General features: G+C 37.7%; 1 protein-coding gene and 1 long non-coding RNA gene across 25 annotated transcripts in view; one reads left to right on the top strand and one right to left on the bottom strand.

Annotated features, from left to right (window-relative positions):
• Window positions 1-23,599, top strand: part of Sgip1 (SH3GL interacting endocytic adaptor 1) — a 206,530-nt gene that overhangs the window by 75,011 nt on the left and 107,920 nt on the right. For all 24 annotated transcript variants that reach the window (XM_074079829.1, XM_074079847.1, XM_074079850.1 and 21 more), the window contains one exon: window positions 18,727-18,790. In XM_074079829.1, coding sequence (XP_073935930.1) covers window positions 18,727-18,790 — 64 coding nt within the window. The remainder of the gene's footprint in view (window positions 1-18,726; window positions 18,791-23,599) is intronic.
• On the bottom strand, window positions 20,033-23,488 carry LOC141424917 (uncharacterized). Its single transcript, XR_012449868.1, has 3 exons — window positions 23,405-23,488; window positions 20,796-20,888; window positions 20,033-20,698 (listed from the first exon to the last, which is right to left on the bottom strand). It is a non-coding gene; the product is annotated as an uncharacterized lncRNA (long non-coding RNA).

Raw genomic sequence — 23,599 nt, 5'->3', positions numbered from 1 at the left:
TTTTTATAGTACCACTCTATTTGAAGGGCCTCTTAATATCTCTTAACTAGATGTTTGGAATAGTCTGAAAACTGGTCTCCTTGCTTCTGGTCTTTTTATGTAATCCATCTTCCCTGCTGTGTACAAACCTAATCATATAAATGTTTCACTAAAAGCCTATCTACACTTCCCACTAACCTCCAAACTGAAGTTCCAAGTCTCTACCAGGACAAATGGTCTCCTGACCTGGTCTTTTTTCTGTACCATTTCTTGCCACTCTTTCCTTCTTACTTACTTTTAATAACAAATAGCAAACTTTTTAGCTTTCTATATCCATCATCTAGTTCATCTTTCTGTGTGTGACTTTTAAAGACATCATGTAGATAGACTTTAAAATTTTTCTTACCTAGTAAGCAATTGCTCTATGGCAATAGGTCCCCAGCAGGACCCCATGGACAGGATTCTGTAAACACAAGGCCCCTAGATTGACTGCTGCCTCACTTCAGTTACCTAGCCCAAAGGGAAGAGAAGGAAGGGATGCAGAAACGGAGAGTTGTCAAAGAAGGTCAAAGAGATGTAACATTCCCAAGGCATCTCCATAAAGAATTGTAATGTGGCTTCATTTTCAGCCTGAATACATGAATTTAAGGAGAGCTGTCACAGTCATTACACCAGACTGTGTATATAAAAGGGATGTATAGGGAGGCAATTGGCCTAGGTGTCAGAAAACAACTGTGTTACCTGGTGTATTTCACAGTCCTTAAAAAAATACAGCCCAGACAATGACTCATGACCCCTTTCTATACAAACACAGTTGATACTCTTGTCAGGGAAGTTAATAAAGGTTATTATTTTTGATCCAGAGAGCAATTTGGTGAACAAGGATGAATGAAAAGAGGACATGAAGTTTTGTCATCCCTGCCTGACACTACTGACTGTCTCTGTAGTTCAATTAGCTGTGTCTTGAGAGAAAGGGCAGCATGGGTCTGATTGTGCCTGGCCCAAAGCCCAGTAGTGCAGGTAAGATTTCAATTGCCTTGTGGTTCAAGATCACGTGACCTCAATGTTGGAATTTACCTGAGTATTCAGATGCTGTAGGTCACCTTTTCCTTCCTCCCTCCATGCTAATCTTTTCATATGGGGATGTTTTGAAGTCCCTCATAGATAATTTCAAGATGCAGGAAACAAGGACTTTAGAGCCCTGATTTTCTTTTTTAAAAGAAGAATTTGATCTAGGACCTCCCAGTCTGCAGAACTATGAGAAATAAATGTTTGTTGTTTATTAGCCACTCTGTCTGTTCTATTTTGTTATATCAAACCAAACAGAATATAAAAAAAGAATTTTTGAAAGCATTTTTATTAGGAAAAAATACTGGACCTGGAGTCAGTCATATATTAAATCTTAGCTTCATTTATTGACCATGAGTTTTATGTGAGTCACATATTCTGTCAGATCCTCTGGCTGCCCACAAATAAATGATCGATGGATGATAGTTACCCAGCAGGATTGATTTAAGCAATTTTAAATAAGTGTGTGAAAGGGCCTAGCATTCTAATAGCAGACATACACACCTACACTGCATTTTTTCCCCTTCATCAACATTGCTAGTAGCTTCACTACTTCTGTTTCTAAAGTCATTTGGTTTTGTCTTTTTTCTCCTTCCACTTGAATTTGAAAGGGACAGGTCCAGCAAAATCATTGTGACTGTTTTTAACAGAAACAGATGGATGACAACCAGCCAGAGGAAAAATGGGGAGGCTCCCCGAGGAAGACATGACAGAGGTCTTATCTGGCTGACTGTAATTTAGAACATCTATCACTACAGGTCCAGGGGCAGACACTATGTATTTCAAGTCTGACTCAGGCTCTGATTCCTTCCAAAGTGTTAAGCAACTCATTTAATATCTGATGAAGATTCCACATAATGCTTGGCATTTGTGGGCTGTCTGTGCAGGATGATGTGTTATTTACTGTTTTTATACACTGCAGAGTAAGGACTTGGCATGCTATTTGTGGGTGCGTTCAGGCTGCCTGTGAACTCCCTAGAATAGGACACACAGGCTGATAGAGATACACATATGCCAGTATTTCATGAGGAGGGGATTCATAGTTTTTATTAGATTTTCAATGGAGTCTATGACCAAAAAAATTAAGAGCCCCTTCTACCCAGTGAAAGATTTCTTTATTATAGCTTGGGGAGACCATTTTCCTGAGTGTTTTTCCTGGGATGGCAAAACATAGACCTGGATGAAAACAGGATTGGAGCCCTTCATTGTTTCAGTGAGCTGCACTATGTCATAATAGGATTTTTTACTACATTTGTTTAACAGAATTCATGAAGACGTTCCAGAGTCCTTCTTGAAAGGTGATGAAACATGCTCGAGTTTATAATTCTCTTCTAACCATAAACTTTCCCAGTCACTCTCATATTTCAAAAACAAATAGAGTAGACCCTTGGTATCCACAGGTATGTGATTCTAAGATCACCACTGAGGAAAAACAACGAATGCTCAGAATGCACAGAGTTTAAACACAACTGACCATACTGTGGGATTTACTCAGAGTTTCTGTACAGAAGCTGTACAGAGCTTCTGCTTACTGTGCAGGATTTTTTTTTTTTGACCATGCTTAGACAAAACCACCTGTAATAAATCCATGAATAAGACAGGTTTACTGCACTGTTTTTCTCAAATGGCATGCTCCTTAAGAATGAGGGACCAAGGCTTGGAGTTTTATCATACAGCATCCAGACAGGCCATGTGCTGAATCCCTGAGAGTGCCCTCAAGCAGATAGGAAGCAGCAAGCTATTGCAGGCATGATGCTGGCCACCACTAGGCATTCTCTGAGTGACACAGAAGCACCATTTTGATGGGGGGAGGGACGCTAGAAATTGATGGCTGTGAATATTTGAAATCAAGATGCTGAAGTCACTGTCTCTAACACTAAAATAAAAATTGACAATTTGGAGAGCCTCTGCCCCTTGCCCTCTGATTATGTGGCTGAACCTACTCTGTAACAGGGAGTCCTGAAAGGCCTAAAGTGAAGCCCCACACCACCACCAGGGGACACTGTCTCACAAAGGTGCCTTATCTACTGTTCAATTTCCTGAGAGGTGAGGCCAACCTAAAAGGCTAGTGTTTGGTAGAAAGGGGAATATTTAGTTTGGACATTCCAACTACTAACACTTCTTGCCATTGTCTTTTGTTTCCTTCTTAACTTAAAACTTCTTTTTTCTATAGCAATGCTATTAAGAAAACAAAGAACACAAAGAACATGCCAGGTAGGGCAGATATCCCCAGGAGTGCTGGGAAAAGGAGAACAGGAAGCAAGAGGGGACTCACGGGAGAGCTGTGTCAGCCAGTTCAGCAAGCGTGTGGTCAGGGTGTTGTGTACACCACATGCACTCTCCTCAGCCACCTATCAGACAGTCAGCATGCAAATGGTCAAAAACATGAACTTGTGAGTTTCCACAAGCCCAGTGTGACCCCCTGCCCCACTGCTTACGGCCATATTATGCTGGCAATTGTACAACTCTTCTGTGTTCTTCAACTGTAATGTGGAGATGATTATTTCCACCTCACAGTGCTGTGAATTTTCACATGCTGAGGCATGAAGAGCACAGGGCAGTTATTTAATAAATGCTGTCTTTAAGCAGGCTATTCTTATTTCACAGGAAGGATACTGACATTGTAGCCTTTTACAACCTCATTTAAAATAATATTTCCAGAATGTATTGGATATATAGTTGGTTCTTCATAGCTGCCAGGTTTGCATCTATGGATTCAACAAACTATACATGAAAAACATTCAAAAAAGATGACAATATAACAATAAAACAATATAAATAAAACAACAATATAACAACTACTTATATAGCATTTGTAGTGCATTAAGTATTATAAATCATATAGGAATAAGTGAAAGTATATAGGAGTATGTGTGTAAGTTATATGCAAATACTATGTCATTTTATGTAAAAAACTTGATTTTCATATCCAGGGAAATTCCTGAAACCAATACACATATACATATATATTCTTATTGCAAAAATCGTCAAACAGAATTTAAACTATTTTTTTATGGTGCTAGGGATCAAACCCAGGCCCTTTCCCATGCTAAGCAAGCACTCTACCACTGAACTACATCCCCAGCCTTAATCTATTCTTGTAACTATGTAAAACAGTTTTAAAAGTGCTTTCTGTGTTTGTCACTGTTTGGAATACCAATGAATGTCTTATGCTCTAACTCACAGAGGTATCAGACACTGCTATTACACTTTGGGATGGTAGCCTGAGGGTAAAGCTCTTTGGTTTTCTGAAGTGTGTGATGTGTCATTTTTTTCTCTGGCAGCAAAGATAAAAATTTTGCTTTGCCTCTTTGCCCTTCTAGTCTGGGAAAGAAGATTAGCAAGGACAGAGCAACAAAGGCAGATTATCTTTGTCCTTAAAACAAGAGGGAATGGGCACCAACTCTGAGGTTCCCTTGGGGGCTGTGTACACAAGTATTAGTACGTATACTTGTCACACCTTGTTTTCCCTTTGTCACTACTTCTGCATTTACTTTGCTATGTTATTATGGTATTGGTTGTATTTATGATCATGTTTTATAAGTGAATATTAGCAAGGAAGTGTTGTGTGGAATTTAGCATTTTCTCCGTGATGGAACAAGTTGTAACTTAGAAACTTCCGATTTGGTCTCATGTACAGGGATACAGATCATTTTTTGACACTGGAGATTTTCATGACTGAAAATCCTGTGCTTAGTTCAGTGGACGTTAACTCTGTGACGTTCAGGACACTGAACTAGGTTCACAAATGAGGCACAAGATGAAGTGGAGCCTGTCTTCAAGCAGCTTAAAATCTAAAAGATCAAAAACTATGTAAACTATAAAATTGGATACATGTTAGAATGAAGTGTTAAATGACACTTGGAAAAAAAATCCAAGGGGCAAAAATCCTCTGTGGAGGCCAAGTTCCTGCAGGTGCGATGGGGCATTTCTAAGTCTGTTTGAGGATGTGCAGATTTCTGTCACTGTTGACTAAAAAGGCTATCTGTCGAGTCATCTAAACAGAAGAAATACATATGGATATGCAGCCTTGCTTAGCAGTTGGAAAGAATTTTCTCTTGGTTGCAAAGTGCAGTGTTTTAAAAGCTATAGTAACAGATTAAACTAGAGAAACACAATGGATCAGGTCCTTGAATGCCACGCTAAGTAATGAGTGCTATCTTCTGGTGCCTTCAGGATGGATTGAATTCTGTTGACACTACAGAGGACTCTCATAAACCAAAGTCAGTGGTGAGTGAGCAAGGCGTGTGAATGTGCAGTCATGCATTGCTTCATGATGGAGAATATGTTCTGGACAGTGCTTCATTAACAATTTCATTGTTATATATATTCTTACACAAACCTGGATGGTAGAGGTCAATCACTCCATGCAGCCTCTTGATGCAATCAAAAGACATGGTAAGCCCAAGACGTACGAAGCTACTGCTGGCATAATACAGCATACTGTTTTATGGTGACTTCTTTTTTATAAGTAGAAAGAGTATATTCTAAAACAGTGATTTAAAGTGTGTTAAATGCACCAGTGGCATATACTTTATTATCATTTTTCAGTATTATGTAAGGATATGTAGTGGTACTGCTATACTTTTATACAACTGGGAATACGGGAGCTTCATTTACACCAGCATCACCACAAGCAACATGAGAAATGTGTAGTGCTAGGATGTTATAACAGTTGCGATGTCATTCACTAGGTGACATAATCTTATGAGACCTCTGTCCAGTGTGGTCTGTCTTGACCAAAATGTCATCCTGGCTGTATTTAGATGGCTACCAAGTCAGAAAATAGAAGAGACTAGAGCTAGTTTTGGATTAAAGAATTTCAGAGGAGAACTATCTGGGCCAGTCTGACAAAGATGGTAGCAAAGTTTTGAATTAAGCAGGCTGTTTCTCTTATAAATGTGACAGTTCTAGAAGAACAAAATCCATTTGTGAAAGGACCACATAACTAGCTTCAGATTCAGCATTGGATCTTGACGTCTCTACAGACCCCATTTCTAATGACATGTTATTCTATTTTGTTATTTTTTTTAATCATTATTTAAATCACCTTTGACTTCCCCTCTGCCTTTGAGAACTTTCTGATAAATTGAAGTCTAGTTAGAGTACTTAACAAAAACTTTAATCAAAATGCTAAGCCAAATTTCAGCATAAAAGGTATTAGTGTCACTGGAATTGTGATGTCATGGTAATGCTACTTGGCAAAATTGCAGTTCACCACACTGTTCTAAACATTTACAAAGTAATGAGCCGGATTTAGCATAGAAGCGGAAACAAAAGCTGTATTCAGACACCCAAAACTATTCTCTATGCTAGATTGCTACAGAAGACAGATATATCATTTGATTCTCTCTGTGTCTCAATACAGATGTATATTTCATATTATTATCTATGCCTAACACACACATGCACACTCACACATACAGTGGAGAACTTGGTAAAGTGTACTGGACTGACATAAAGGCATTAACATTTGAGTTCAGGATCCGCCATAATCTTCTGCTTGGCTATAAGACTGTTGCTTAATTTCCCAGGGCTATAGTTTTATTTATTGTTTACCAAGCCAGACACTGATCTCCACATGGTGTTTTACAAATTGAATACCTATAATTTGTACCATGTTATTTCCCCCTTCTAATTAAAAAGCCGAATAAAAGTCCCCCTCCAAGAGTAAGAATTTTTTGTTTAAATTGTGATTTTTAGGGGAGAGTAAAAGAAGGAAACAAAAACTTGTCTTCTTCAAAAATCACCTTTAGGGGAAAAATTGATTCAGTAACCATAGTATAGATTTATCCGAAGGTCAGTTTTATATTCAAACTCAATTTCTAGAAAATACTGACCAATGAGCCATTTATGTGGCTAAGCTTGCCACATGTAGAACTAATCTGGTCCTCATTACCAACCTGTGAGATAAGATCCATTTTATGGATTTTACTTGGAGAGAGAAGTCTGGCAAAGAACCGGCTTGGGAGGAAGGTGATAAGTACAGCTGTAAGTTATACATGCCCCATGTACATACTCATGATCATCTTGGCAGACTGTTGAAAACTAGACAAGATTGCTTAGAATCTTAGAGTCCATATTACTGACAGAAGGAATTGAGAAAAACAAAAAGCGTACTCTTAAATGTTTGGAGAGGGAAAATGGATTTTTCTCCCCTTTTCATATTAACTAAGAAAGAGACCTGATTACCTAGTTATTTCTAGAACTGGGCTAGATATTTTACTTTTACATGTTATGTACTGTTTGCTGTTTTCTAAACCTCAATTAAAATTGTAATAATAATTGCACAAATAAAGGACAATTTTTACTTGGGTAACACTCTAGATATCTGTAATCATGTGAACAGGCATTTTACACTTACAGAAACTGAAATATTCAAAAAAATTGAATGATTGTTTTCAACACTGCATAGATAGTTGTAAAGCTGGAATTGTACTTCAGGTCTGATCACAAACTAACAAAACTGTGAAGGGTTCGAGCTTAGGATTTGTGAGAATTTAAACAGAAGGGTCAAAATTAGTTTGAATCTCAACTAAGATTGTCAAAAATGGCATACTTATATTCTGTCACACTGGAAAATGCTTTAGAGCTTAAAAAAAAAAAAAGCTTCAGTATTCAGCTATTCTAATAAACTCAGTATTTTAGTTAGAGAAAGTTTGCATTTTGTTACAAAAATACAGATCATAACTCAAATGCTAGTTTTCAACTAATTATGTAGTGTAGTACTTTTAACACTAAAACAACGTTCAATGTATTTTTTTCTTTTTCTGATCTAGAAACATTCTAGTTCCTTATTTGGCTTATCATAATGGCCTTTATACAAAGTAATTCTTATTGTCCTGGAGTTTTTTTTTTGGTACTAGTTAATAGACATTGTTGGTAGGGAAAAAATATTTAAATATTGTTAAGTTTCCATTTTAGTGCTTTCAGTGACTCTCCATTGCATTTAAAATCTAAAGTCCTTAACTTGCACAAATGGCTCCTGACAGCCTCATCGCATGCCACTCTTCACCTTAAACACCACCCAATTATGTATATTTGTCCCTTGATGAATAGCTAAGGAGGACCTAAACTGAGTGACAGCTATCTAGTGGAAGGGATGTTTGGCTATTTAAAACTGATCTCTTATCTCACATAAGTCGAGGGAAATAGCAGATGCTGTATCTCTCTATCTTAAAAGAGTCCCTGGCACATTCAGAAGTTTATCAGGTCTCTTTTCTATCGACCACTGAATGAGAAGACAAGAGATCTCCTTAGAGCTCACATAACTGTAAGCATTGAATGAAATGCCGGAGTTATATCCCTGCTCTGTAATGGGAGATTGGTAAAGAAAATACTAACTGGTGATGGGGAAAGTTGCCATTTTGAGCTTACCAAGTTCATATGAGGATTTAGGATCCAAGCATTGTTAGTAGAACAAAAAACATGAGCTAAAATACTAGAATATAACAACCATAATTAAAAACATGATAATAATGTCACCATTTAGCACAGGAAGATGCTGAGGAAGTGGCTTAAGAAACCTGTTAGCCTACAAAAGATTCACTTTCCAAGAGAATTGACTGGAAGAGAGTAAGGAGGGAGGCCAATGGATGGTCATTATTATTATAAATCTTATAAACAGGAGCAATCCATATGCATCACAGAGGAGTTTAGGGCCTTTCAAAAGGATTTAGAGCTAAATATTATATTTAGTTCCCTTTTAAAGCTTTTATTTCTGAGTATGTTTAATCTGATAGCTTTTTTGGAAAAAAAAACTCCATACCTATATATTTCTAGCTTATTAAACCATTCCCGTTCTTTTTTGGAAATGAATTTCATGGATCCTTACTAAATAAACTGGCTACTAGCCTGTTGTGTGATGCCACAGGAAACGACCTTTCCCTTTGCCTATCTCTCTGCCTCTACCTGTATCAGGTTACAATTAAGCCAAAAGAAATGTGAAGGCTATGTTCCCTTTCTCTTTTAATTAATCTCAGAGGAATTTATCTCAAAGCATTAAGTGGTACATGTAGTTACAGTTTTTATATTTTACCAAAGAACTCTTCCTTCCTTCCTGGATGATATATTAAAATGTAAGAGCTTATGAAAACCATTTCTATTACTGCCCAGTTTGCTTTCTTTTGAATTTCATTTTGAGTTTCTTTTGAGTTTTTGAAGCTTTTTTTTTTTTTCACTTCTTTTAGTTTTTGAAAATGAGATTTGGTGAATTATAAATCAATTGGAGATTTCTGTTTATGTCTGATAATCAGAGACCATTTGAGTAGTACTATTAACCTCAGTACTATCTGCATGTCACTGTCAGGTTTGGGAGACATTAGAGAATGGCGAAGAGAATCAGTGAATGTGGAGAGAGAGAATGAAGAAGATGAAGAGAGAGAATAAGAAGGAAACCATTTTACAGATCAAGGTTCTAATATTAATTAGAAGGGTCTCATATTAATTTCAGCTAGACCTGAAGTGTTATTCCCTAAGCAGAGCCCATGTGTCTTGTCACCAGGCTTTGGAGCAGGAAACTTCAAATTCCATGTACTGTACCTCCAGCCCAAGTAGCAGTAGCGCTGGCTTGCTTTCGGATCACACTGGGAAGACAGACTGATTAATTAAAGTGTGTAGTAGACTCACACATAGAGAAGACTTCATCAATGCTGTAGTTTTCTGCTTCTCCAGAAATATATATCCCTTACTGTGAGTCTTTTAATCCCCACTTCTCTTTTATGATAACTTAATCAGTTGTATTTCTTGAGACTGAGTTTAGTTTTGTTATGATTACTGTAACCAAGGAAAGTTTGAGATTTTGAAAATTTAATTATTTTCATGTTGTATTTTTATCTCAAAAGGAATAGAGCTATAGAGCCACTAATGGAAGTGCTGAAATCAGGCATTTAGTTGCTCTTATGTAATCAGTTAAAAGAGCTGATTTCTACATGTCTTAGAACTATCACCACTTCAAGAAAAGCAAGAGAAATCTGCATAAAGTGATACCTGATGTATTTCAAATGTTATGTAGGTTTCTTACACTCATTTAAAACTAACAAATACCCTTATGATTATTAGCTGAAGAAATAAAGACAGAGAGGTTAAGCAGCTTGCTCTGGGAGGTGTTGAAGATAAGATTTGAACCCAAGTCTCAAAACTTGCATTTTCTTTACAGTTAAGTGTGCTTCCCATGCATCTTGCTACTGTACTTACAGCTCAGTAGTTGTTCACCTGCTTAAAAATTCTAAGCTCTCAGCTCTACCGCTAGATTAATATTGGCACAGCAAACATCAATTCCTTTGTGTCAAGTATAGTCCATGACTATCTTCTTAAACATTTTCTTCTGTAATCAAAAGGTCAAATATTTCTTTTTTGGAAAAGTCACTTTTAGATGCTTGAAGTTCCTAACTGCCTTCAGAAATCATTTGTGTCTCAACATGAATTTCCATATGCCAAATTTAAACTTCGAAGTGCCATGCATTTCAGACTTCTTTGCAATCCACTGCCATTGGAGTGTGTCATGCAGATTTTTCCCTTCAGGGTTAGTTCAGAATGATGGTGTGCCAGAGGCTTTGTACTTGGTAAATTGAAAGGTCACCTGGATTTCCTGAGTCCCCTAAACATAAGGTAAAGCAATCAGACCAAAGAGTACATGCTCACCATCGCTGAACAATTCACATTGGTAGAACTGTAAGTACTTGGCCAATAAACATTTAACTGAGTGGCTACCATGAGCCAGGTACTGCCAGACACTCAGCTCAATTTTTCCTATTTCCTGGCATTCACCTTCCATAAACATCTCACATATCCTAGGCTGTAGTCTAAGCACTGAAATTATAAATATCATAAAATAGTGTGAGACACTGGTCTCTACCCTGACTGGTCTTATGTCTTTCTGTAAGAACTTCTCATGGCAGAGAATTTGAAGTAGCTATATTTAAAATTTGAAGGAAAAGGTGATATGCAAAGCGCCTCATCTCTCCTGACAGAACTATAGTGACCATCATAATTAATACCTACTACCAGCCTGGAGTTGCTGTCTGTCTAGGACATTATGCCCAGGACAATTAAATTTGCCTGTTTTTTATTACTGAGACCAAATGTTTGTCCTGGGTTCATGCAGAAAATGAGTAATTCCATTACCTGTGATTCACCTTCAAGTAACCCTCTGAGCTGATGAAGACTCAAGCTGAAAATTTACATTTATTACAGAAATAATTCATTTAGAAAACATTTATTGAGTCTCCTTATGCTTGTTGGGAAGTGTATAAAGATTTCAACATGTAAAATACAGTCTTTGTATTTAAGAAATGTGCAGCAACTCAATATCCCTAAAAAAATCACATTTTTTATTTTGGAGGGTTTGTTTTTAATAAGAGAGTAAGAAGAGTTGTGATAAGATATCACTAAGAGTTTGGACTTTGGAGTCAGGGAAAGAGGACTCTGGAATATGGTCTGCCTGTTACTACTCATGTTACCTGGCACCAGGTTTATGCCCTGTGATATATAATCAATACTACGATAATATCGCCCGCCTTACAACATGGGCCTGGGTAAGGAAGTTCCTGACAAATTTCCCAAACTGTTACAAGTACTCAATAAATTATGTCTGTTCATTTTTATGATGTGTTTGAGGCTGAACTGAATTTTTCAAGGTACCATTGTGCACATTCTCCACCTAAAAAATGTAATGAGATCACAGCATACCCTTCCCCCTGTGTATCTGCTTTCTAATGCCTGCATCCAGACAGGTCCTTCCAGGGCCGTGTGGGGCTCCTCGTCCTCCCCTAACACTTATATGTACACAAATGAACATCAGAAACCTAAACATCAATGGAATGCAGACTGCAAACACCAGGAAACATCATTAGGTTTGTTTTACTATTACACAAATACTGAGTGGCTTTTTTTTAAATTGTTAAACAAACATTAACCTGCCCAATGTGTGTCACTGAGTACACTGTGGTCATCGTGACCACTCTGTGAGAAGGTATAAGAAGGTTTGGAGCCAATCAGACTTGGCTCAGAATCTTGGTCTTTTTACTTCTTTGTTTGGTGGCTTTGGAAAGGAGCTTGATCACTTCAACAACGTTTCATAATCTATAAAAAATAGATGGTTAGTAATTCCTTCTGGATATTGAGAGGATGGGTCTATGAAAAGTACTTAGCACTGTGCCTGGCATATGCAAAGTACTCAGCAAACAGGAGCTACCTGCCCCTTGCTCAGTGCTTACAAAGAGAGAGGGACCAAGATTGTCCCCTCAAACCTCATGTCCAGGGGGAGCTGAATAGTAAATGGCAAGTGGCATAATACTTCTGAAGTTCTCTATCAATGTGGTTATATTGGGATTTGAACCCAGATCTTGAATTGCAAAGAATGTCAAGCAATCTTTTCCTTTCTGCCCTGTCTTTCTGTTTCTGTTTTGGAGACAGAGCATTTGCATGCTTCTGGGGGAGACACATGAGGGAATGGATGCATTCCTTTATTTACTGTGTTTTACGTGCTGACTCTGAGCAGCTGTCACTGCAAACCTTATCTCCTCTTCCCAGAACACCTCTTCTTCTTCCAGATCTCTGGGTCACTTTGAGGAACTGGTTATGTCTAGCTCTTCCTTGTCAAGCTCTACTCAAAAGCACAGTGTGGGGAGGGATGAGAAGCAGAAGGAGCAAGTGCACACCCGGGAACATGATACCCAAAGTGATGTCTTTTTAACAACCTTAGAGACAGTAAGTTTAAATGGGAGGATTAATATCACAACAAAGAGCTATTAGAGAAAGCAATGTGTAATCAAGATTGTGAAGTGAATAACAACAGTAGACAAAAAGCAGTGCATTGAAAGGGGCTGAGTCTTCTAGAAATGAGGCACAGTTCTCCATGCTTGTAAGCCAACCTCTGCCCACCCCCAGTTTACAACAGCAAAGCATAGCTTTGGGCTGAGTTTAGCGTGAAATGTCCCAAAATAAGTTTCCTGAGATCTGAGGAGTTCCATGGCATCTTTTCTGTGACCTGGTCTGCCTCACATCTGCAGCACCAGGCTTCATTTTCAGGGATAAAAATATTTCAGGTGTGTGACATAAAACCAATCAAACAAAAACTCTAGGCTCTCTGAGTATCAGATTTTGATGTTTTACCTAAATTTATTTTACAGAATAGAGTGCAAATTGCCTTTTTCAGAAGTTCCTTCTAAAAAAATTCTATTTTTAGTGCAATATATAAAGGTGAATCAAATTCAGAATTTAGTATTTACTTAATTTTGTACTCAGGAGAAAAGAATATGGAGAGAGAAAATTTTTCCTACCATGCTATTTCTTCTTTGCCTCCAGGTTTATATAAGCCTTTCTGGCTTCCCTAAAGCCATAAGCTCTGAGGTATTTTGTGTTGTTGGCTTTTTAAAAAATTCATTTGTGAAAACTTAAGAAAAAAGCAAGAATTTGTGTTCCAAATTCAAAGGGATTTTTTAAAAAATTCTAATGGGGAGGAGAGGTGACCAGCAGAAAGGTTCAGGCAAAAGGAGAACATGATGGAGGAATGAACATAATCAAAGTACTTTATATGTATGTATGAAAATAGAAGAATGAGATCCATTAAAATCATAAAAAAAAGAAAAGGAAGGGTGTAAAAAAGTAATGGGGGAAAATTTGATCAAAGCACATTATATATACATATGGAAATATCACATTAAAACCCCTTTGTACAATTAATGCACAATAATAGAAAAGTTTTGTAAAGATTCATGTTTTAACCTGTAATCTATCATAATAAATGTATTTTGCATCACTGTCCAGGTTGCAAAGAACACACACACAGCTAAGGCCAAGACTTTGCTACAGCAGTGTTCATTCTTTCTGTAGACTTCTTTTCTTGTATCTTGTATCACATTTATTTTCTTGTATCTCATTTTCTAAATGGAGGTTTCACCCTAATGAGTTGATTTCATAAGCTGCAAGGGACTGACTTGCAGTTTGAAAGCAGGGTTGAGAAATGCCTCTCTTAATACAAGTGAGCGAGTGATTTTTTAAGACTCTTCCATCTGTGCAACACTGGGAGGGAAGGTGAAGATAAACAGCATTCCTGTGTGGATGGAGCTGCTGACTTCATGGAGTTTACCATCCAGTGGAAGTCATTAACAGTGCACTATGAGGAAAGATCAAAGGAACAAGCAACATAGCTAAGGTGTGTTTGTTTATCAAAAGCTTTCTATAAACATCTACTACCTGAGAGAGAGAAAAGCTGTATGCTTTTTTGTAAATTCTCATGGAAATACATCTTTCATGATAGTTGGTCTTATTAGGGACACAGATTTGTGACTGTTTTTTTGCACCCTTATTTCTTTACTAAATATTTCATAACTTTGGCAAAATAAACAAAAGACACAAATATAAGTCTTTTAAGCCGATCTTTTTTCTTTTTTAAGTCCATTTTTCCCCCTTCATCACAGAATAACCTGGCTTGAAGAAATCCATTTTTTGATGAGATGAAAATGCACTTAACATTAAATTTTCCAATTTGTCCATCTTAGAGTATAAAACTTAGTGGCATTGAGTGTATTTTCACTGTCGTAGAACCATCACCATTATCTAGCTTCAGAATTTTTGATTACCCAAAAAAGAAGCCCTGTACCTAGTAAGCAGTCATTCCCCACCTTTCTCCTACCCAGCCTCCATCAATGTCTAATTTACTTTCCCTGTCAATGAATTTGCCTGGATATTTCCTGCAAATGAAATCACACATTCTGTGTTTAACTCCTTTCGTTTAGCATAATGTTAAATTATATTGTAGCAGGTATCCGTACTTTATTCCTTTTATGGCTGAATAATGTTCTATTGTATAAATATACCACATTTTTTATCTGTTTATTAAGAGCTATTTCATTTTAAGGACAATTTTATTCATCAAATAATTGTGAAACTAAATGATTTGGCATGCCTTTACAACTTTGATTGCATATATAAGTAGAACCTAAAGGCTTCTGGAGAAGTCCAGTGTCTCTGAGGAAGACTGGGTATGAGAAATGCCCTGTATTCGAACACTCATGAGTTAATGCTGTGACTCACCTACAGAGTCAGGAGTTTTCGCCACACACATGGAGAATGACACCATAGGAATGGATGAAACCGTTCAGGAAAAAAGTGTACAATAACCTAGGACAGAGTCCTGAAGCACGCCCATATTGCAGGGAGCAGTAGAAGAAGAGTATCTCCCAGTTTCCTCACTGGAGAAGATAAAACATAACTTAGGCAAGCCCTCAGGCTCATTGCCTGAGGACCAGACCCCCTACTTTTTTCACAAGGGACAACATATGCAACTAGAACCTCACCCATAGACAGGCCTCAGTAATGGTAACTGGGAGTAGTACAGAGATGAAACTTCTTCCTATCTGGTATCTCTGCACTTATCACCACTGTCAGTTTCTATATTTGTTGCTTTATTTCATTGCTGTATAGCATCATACCCAAACGTGCCTAAATTCAAATAAGATTTCTAATCTCTTTTTTAAAAATGTTTATTTGAAATTTGTTTTGTTTTGTTTTGTCCTTTCCAAACTTGACTAGTGTCTGCCAGAAGCTAAAGGAATCTGAATTAAGTGGAAGAGCCAACAGTACAGGTCAGCTCCCTGGTGACTGATCCAGGGTGGCCGTTCTGGAGTCACACAGGAAAGAGTCCTCAGTTCTACAGCTTAGGAAGGAGCCATTCTATCTCTGGATTAGCAAGGCCAAAATAATTCTCTCCCTTTAGACCTCTGAATATTGGCAAGGGAAAAGTCACTTCATTTCTCAAAAAATAAAAAACTCCATTTTTTTTCCTCCGTTCTTGGTAAAGAATAGTTAGCCAAATTCATGCCCTATGTCTGAAAAAAAATTCGACTATAGAAATTGAATTTAAAATCTTCATGGAGCTACCGTATCAGATGTGGAAAATCATTGCATAAAATATACTTACGTTTATTATCTTAGTAGTGTCTTGAACTTGTTCTTTTAATAATATCCTTGACTATCATTTCTCCCTTTGGATAACTTCTCCAAAAAGTTTTTGGTATACCCACAGCAGGAACACATCAAGAAACCCCTTTCAACATTGACTTAAGAATTAATAACAGAAGACAGGACTGTAAAATAGGTACAGTGTGGGGAGGGTTCTTGTGGGAGGGGGGAAGGTGAATGAAGGAGATGAAGGCAAGGGAATATGGTTGATGGGCTTCATATACCTAAACAAAATATGTAATTGCTTTAAGTAAGACAGGGCGGGGAGATGGGAGGGCAACCTAACCAATGTACAATGTAAGCCTATTCGGAATTGTCACAATGAATTCCCCCGTACAACAAACATATCCTGATTGAAAAAAGAGACATAATCATAGCTTTCCATTCACTTGATCATACCATCCACTCACTTTTAACACAGTTACTGTGATTGTTTTTTCTTGAATCTTTTGTGAACAACGCATTTTATAACATTGCTGTAACCTTTCAGAGTTTTATTCATACTTTACTAAACTTCTCAAATCTTTCCACTTTTCATAGGGAGGAATTTTTTCAATGCTCTGCTTATTCAACGATTTGTTTTTTCCCTTGGAATTTCACATCTTTGGTATATTCCTATTTATATTCCATGTATTGAAACCTTGACTTTTCATGAAGCTAAAACTACAGTTGGCATAGCATTTTATGAAAGTGTGAAAATTCTTTCATCTCTTGTTATTGACTGAGTTGTAATAGACTGAAAGACTGAAGTGCAAAGAGACTATAACATGTATTTAGCTATGCGATTAGAAGTGATCCTGGAGTGGACTCTGCCTCCTGACCCCTGAGCTTTGGGGCTGGAAAATGGACACTTCATAATATTCATGGCCTCATTCCTATCGGCTGTTGTCCAAATACAGTGGCCAAAAACAGGACAGGGTCTATAGAAAATTATTATTGTCTATTTTGTTACTAATTTAATCCAAGAATTGCTGTAATTTGTATGTGGTTTTGGTCTATTTGTTAGGACGTGTGGTCTCTTATAGATCAAGTTACAGGAAATAAAGAACTTGAAATCCTAAGATAATAATGGTATTCATTTTATGGTCCTAAAATCATCAGAAATGGTTCATGAATATTGTGAGCCCAAAGCTAACACACAAACCAATTAGGAGACTTGAAACTCAAGGAAAATTATAGGAATAAAACAATGGTTATATAATTATTATAACTGTTCCCATAAAGGAATATGGCATTTAGAGGTGAGAAGGAAGAAAATGTTTAACAAACAAATGAAATGGGGGAAATGTTCCTGAATATTATGGATAGTTTTAAATGTCAGTAAGTTTTCCTATAACATGTGAAGAGTAATAGAGACTAGCTTTATGTGGGAGGAGATTTTTAAAAAACAAACATTGACATTTTAAAGACCTAAATGTCTTAAATGGAATGACTATTAAAATGCTAAATTAGACTGCACAGAGACATTTGGAGATTATATTTGAGCAGTATCCTAAGAGGCAGATAATGAATGACTCAGATAACATGTACAGTTTGGGCTGACTCACATGTTTTGGGAGAGTATCACTGGTACTGTCAGTGTTTCTTCCTTTGTTCCACTTGGTAAGTGGCAAACAAACGCTAAAATATCAATGACTTTTCTAGCTCTAATTTCTCAGGACAACTTTCCGGCATCAAGTCTAAACTTTTAGTTACATAGCATTTAGGATATTTGAATAATCCTTGATGACATAAGAAACCCAAGCCTGATGTGTACCTGTAGAATGTACAGAAGATAGGAAACCCAAACAGAACTTTGACAAAATAAGAATGGAAAACCTACTACTGAGTTTGGTTCATCAGAATGGAAGAAAGGGGCCTTCTTGCCCTACTGCTGCCTGAATGGATTTTCTTAGAACATATTTTAAACTGACAGATAATATCTGCTACCTGTATGAGACATGGACATAAAAATGAGGAGGCTTTGGCCTCTGTCCTAGAAAGACTCACAGTCTCAGAGGAACTGAAAGAGTAGCTAATGGATGGGTGGTACCACTGACACAGTATATACAACATTTTGGGGAGAAGTCCAGAATAATCAGTGTTTTTCACCACTAGGAATAAGAGGCCCTCACAAAGCATGTAGCTTGTGGCCTAGATAATAAAGGATGAAATTGAATTCTAAATATTGCACCTCCCAACGACCAGAGGTAAAGACGCTAGAGTGCCAATGTTGGGGTATGTTCAGAGAGTGGTTAATTATCTAGTCCAGCCATGGAGCTGAAGATGTAGAAAACAGTGAGATTGGAACACAGAACACAGGGATGTGTCAGGTCTCTTTGGATGGTTCATAATAAACGTGTTGGTATTATCCCAGTCTCAAGAATATATCCACCCTGGAAATGACTATTCTAAATCTGTGATTCAACTTCTTGGCAGAGCCTCAACCTGACTGATGAGTAACAGTAGTCTAAGAAAAGCTTGCAATATTCTCCAGACATACCCATCCTTATGTTGCCTATAAGGCTAAAGGCTTACAGTGCCAAGACCTTGGGAAATATCTATAGTGGAGTTTAATGTAACTCATAAGCACATGCATGCACACATACCTACACATATAGTTGGATAGACTTTTGCTTTTTGAGCATGCAAGTTTAACAGCTGTGTTGCAACTTTCAAAATAACATTCCTTGTGCTGCTGATAGATTTCTTTGACCCTTTGTTGTTTTCTCACAGGATTGAAAAAACGTACAAGGAAGGCCTTTGGAATACGGAAGAAAGAAAAGGACACTGATTCTACGTATGTACTTGAAAAGTTTGCCTCCTCAAAAAAATTTGCCTAAGGAATTCTGTTGTCATAGTCACTGAGAGTACTGCCAAGTTTCCAAGCATGTAGTTTTTCAGTTCTTTTCCCATTTCTGGGTAAACTCTAGTTGTTCATCATAAAAACTTCTTAAATCTGTCTAAAAAGGCTAAGATTTTTCATCATTTATTCAGTTTTTCTTCTTTTTTTTTTTTTAACTACCTGATATCCGTACTTCCCAACAGTCCTAGGAAGTGGAAAGTGTGATTTGTTACTTTGGTGAGGGATTAAGTGCATTCATTTCCACATCTAGAGTTGTTCCTGGTATCTGAACAAAAGAAACAACAGAACACCTGTTTAGGTAATTTAGCACTAGCCAAAATCAGAAATGAATACTAGATAACATCCCAAAGCTCTTACTTGAAATACCAAGATTTTGTGAAAGTAGAATTGTAAATCGACCAACAGAATTCATAGGAATGATAGGATATCTGACCACAAATAAGGAACCAATGCCAGAAAGAACTATGGAGATGCTTTTATGTGTTTAAATGATTATATCCAAGAGAATTAATTGCCTGTGGACAGTAATAAGCCTTTGAAAATGTCAACAATAGTTTCATTCTGCTTAATTCTACTTATATGACTGTCTTGAATTCTCCTTCAGAAGTATTTAGCTCTGACACAAAAATCTTAGGTATCTTTTTGAGTCAGGTAGATAACTTCAATATATGAAGTCAGTTGGCAAGGAGCTCGGGGTTCCAGCCCGAGATCAGTGTAAGTACAGAAGCACTAGTCGGCTGTGATTGGTTGTGTCAGGTAGAGATGCAAATCTGGGAAGGGGTCCATTTTATCCCTTCTTTGCCTAGAATTCCTAAAAGAAAGTTAGAAAATGGGGAAATCAAAATTGTTTGGGTATAGGTGAAGATGGAAATAGGCCACATCTATTCTCATTTTTGGCTTTTCATTCTGTGCATTTTTATTACATAGAAATTTTATTACAAGGTACTTAGCATTTCCTGTGCCCTTGTCCTCCATGAATGCATAATTCATGGGGTAAAATACCTACCACAAAAAATTTTTAAATCTTTCATACAACTAAGTGAGATGACATTATTTGAAATACCTATTAGCACTTAGTAAGTGCTCAGAAAGTGAAACCTGTTACTACTCTTATTATTGATACAAATTAATAGTATTAAGTTCCTATGAGCAATTAAAAAGGAATTTCATGGGGATGTGAAGTAAGAAAGCTCACATTTGGACGGATACTTCAGGCAGGAGGACCTCGAGTTTGGCCTTCAAAAAGGGGATGATGTGTATTTCATGCAAAGGAAGCAACAACGGCAAAAGCCAAGGAGGTTGTAGAGTCTAGTAGGGATTGAGCACAAGATAAATAGAGCAGTGTCTACCTGTGGGTGTCAGAGAAAGGTGATAATGGGAAGACAGGGCTGGAAAGGAGATGAGGGCCTGATAGGAAGGGCCTTAAGTGCTGTGCTGAATTGTCTGGTCTTCCTTCCTTAGGCACTGGGTCACCTTGAAAAACCTTGAAAGTTTTTAAGCCTAAGAATGTAAAGGATTGGGGAAGTGGTAGGTTTTTTTTTTTGTTGTTTAAATACAAAATGTTAAGTCTTTTGTTCTTATATTTTTGTTGTGTGTTTTTGTTTTCTTTTGGTAAGTATTTATTGGAAATCACATTTACTATAGTCTTAAAATTTTTTCTGAATGATTAAGCTGGGAATATTTTTCTTAGGATCATACAATTTACATTGCTTCTAAAAAATTTGACACGAGGCAATGTTTCCTTCACTAGTGTTAGAACACCTGGGTTCTTGTCCCAGCCCTACCAATAACTTCATGGCCTTGGAAATTACACTTTCCTTCAGTGGGCCTCAGTTTCCACACCTGTAAAAATAAAAGTTTATGTTAGATGAAATCTAGCTTCCCCAACAGGCCAGAAACTGAACCAGTCAGTCTGTCAGCCACATCTGTTGCCACTTACAATGTGCCAGGACCTGTGATTGGATGCATCTCAGGAGAACATCACAGCAAAAGCCAGGCCCATTGTTCTATGCATCTGTAACATTTCTGGTGTCTAAAGATAGTTAAAAAGACACACACAAAAAAATTAAAATAAAAAGAGGTTAAACAACCTCTCCAGGGCAAGCTAAGCTAATTTTCATGTGGCCAAAGCCCTATTTTTCCATCACCATTTCTAAAGCTATGAAAATAAGTTATTCCTCACAGCTCTAGGTATTTGCCCAATATCTCTCTGAGGTCCTCTAATGAGACATAGGTTTGTAGAATCCCAAGCATCTCTCCTCAACTTCCATCATCTGTATGCCCAAATTACTTATGGGATAGCAAATTAGCTGTAATCCACTTCCCCCCAGCAGTGATAATCCAAGGACAAGCTTTTTTATATAAGCCTTTGTTTTCTATGAACCCCCATTCTCTAATTGGATCACATATCATTCTTGGAAAAGGAGTCATAAATGCAAAGAGGTTAAAATGCTGTGGCGATTTTCTGTCCGTTCAGCTTTAGTTAATGCTTATGTTAGTCTGCAATCATTGAGACCTTGTTGATGCAAACTGTTTTCAGGGCTGTTGCAACTGGCTCAGAGTTGCTAAGCAACCTGCTAGAGTAGCTGGCCAGCACCAACTTCAGCTGATTGAACCTCCTAAGATAGAGAGTGGGGTAAGGACCAGAGCTTTCTGATTTGATCATCATTATAGTGGCTGAAAGAAAGTGGAAGGGAGAAAGCCTGTGCTAAGTAGCAGGCTCTGGACAGGATATTCTGTTGCACTGATATCCTTTTTAATCCTCAGGTAATTCAATAAGGTTAGTATTAATATCTCAGTGCTAGAGGTAAGAAATCAGTCCCAAAAGCAGTTTAGTAAATACTGAAGGCCATGCAGAAAATAAGGCTTAGAGCCAGTAGCCTAGTCCATAAACTAATGTCTATGTGTTTATCTATCATACAGAAGAAAAGACATGGATGGGCAAAATTACAACCCAAAAGGAAAGTTAAAGAGAAATGGCAAGAGTGGCAAGAAGTAATTGAAACATTTAAAACTGAAGGCCAAACAAGAGTCCATGATGGATGGCTAGTTTTAGAAGTGAAGTCAGCAAATATAATGGGTCTATTGCTGAAATATAAAACTTCACAGGAGGAGATTAGGTAATGAATGTAGGACACATGTCCAAGTGTCAAGGTCTGCAAAAATCTGTTCACTGCTTGCCCTGCACTGGTCTAGCCTCTTTTGTTAACTTGTTGGACATTGTAGTGGCCCTGTGGACTAGATGCTATTGCCATGGCTATTTATAGGTAGGGAAATTGAGACACAAAGGGATGAAGTAACTTGCCAAAACTTCTCAAGCTTGGAAATCTGCATAGGTTAGACCCAAGTAGTCTATCACTAGAGTCGGTTCTCTTGGCCACCATGGTTACTGCTTTCAAGCAGGTAAATACCAGTCTAATGACCATCAATTGATGAGGCAACAGACTGGAATAGGTTTCCAATACTGCTCTGTACAGTTATAGTTTTTCTGGTTAACATTTTAGAAATACCATCCCACTGGCTGCAATAGGCATGAGATCAGCTGACCTCCCATTCAGATCCCCTACTGATATGCCCTTGTACCTGGACCAACACTGTGCAATGCCATAGCCAGGTCAATTTCTAGAGCCTTCTCTTTTCCACATCTATTGCTTGCTGTCCCCTAAGGTGTCTTCACAGGATCAGTGCTTCTGAATGTGCCCTACTCAAAAGTTGATCAATCACCTCTCTCCCAGCTCAAAAGGGTTGAAATCCCAGTAAGAAATGCTCAGTTTTTGCAGTAAATAGATATACAAAATTGTAGTAAATAGATATACAAATGAAAGTTGATTTGGATTAGCATGAGCCAGAACCTGTCTTCTGTGCTTTCCCATAGTCTGGGCTCACTATGGCATGACAATTCACTGGATATACTTTCCTGCCTCATTTCTTTCCATGATGAACATGTCTTCTTGGTTATTTCCATCCCTCAATTCTAGTCAAGTGCCTCCTCAATATAAGCATTCAATATGTATGTTTAATGAATTATAATTTTTTTCTGATGAAATTTCCTTGAACCATTTAATTCCAATGCCCAGAGAATGCCCAAAGATCCTAAGACTTCTGTCAATTCCCAAGGTCTCAATATCAGACTAGAAGCTCTCTGCTTCTAGTCCCTGTATCATTGATTTAGCCATATTATCTGTATAGACACAGAACTCATGAACTGAGAAAAAATATGTACTCTGTCAAGTGTTTTATAAACCCAGGAGAGTGTTCCACTTCTTTTGAATGGGTATTGGTAGGGAATAAAAGTAATCTTGGAGTCCAGATTGTATACCCACCAACTCAACATCTCTCTCTCTCCCTCTCTCACTCTCTTTCTCTCTCTCCTCTTTCACTCTCTTTCTCTCTCTCTCCTCTCTCTCCTCTCTCTCCCTCTTTCTTTCCCTCTCTCTCTCTCTCTCTCTCTCTCTCTCTCTCTCTCTCTCTCTCTCTCTCTCTCCTCTCTCTACCTCTCTCTCCCCTCTCATTGTCCTCACTTTACAAAGCAGTAAGACATCTCCTTACCTGGCCCCACCTCTTGAAGAACACTTCCAACCCCATCAGTCTCCTAGAGATGTCACAGCACAAGTCACTTTCCAAGCATACTTCTGGTCCCTTGTTAATAGCATACCATTCTTAAGCTCCTTACAGAGTGAATTAAAATCACAAGTTACTAATTAACAGTGGCTACCCTCTTGCTTCTCCCTCCTTCTGCTGGTC

The sequence above is a fragment of the Castor canadensis genome, chromosome 7, assembly GCF_047511655.1.
Source record: "Castor canadensis chromosome 7, mCasCan1.hap1v2, whole genome shotgun sequence".
In the NCBI taxonomy this organism is placed as follows: domain Eukaryota; kingdom Metazoa; phylum Chordata; class Mammalia; order Rodentia; family Castoridae; genus Castor; species Castor canadensis.
This window is presented reverse-complemented; position numbering and strand designations above follow the sequence as displayed.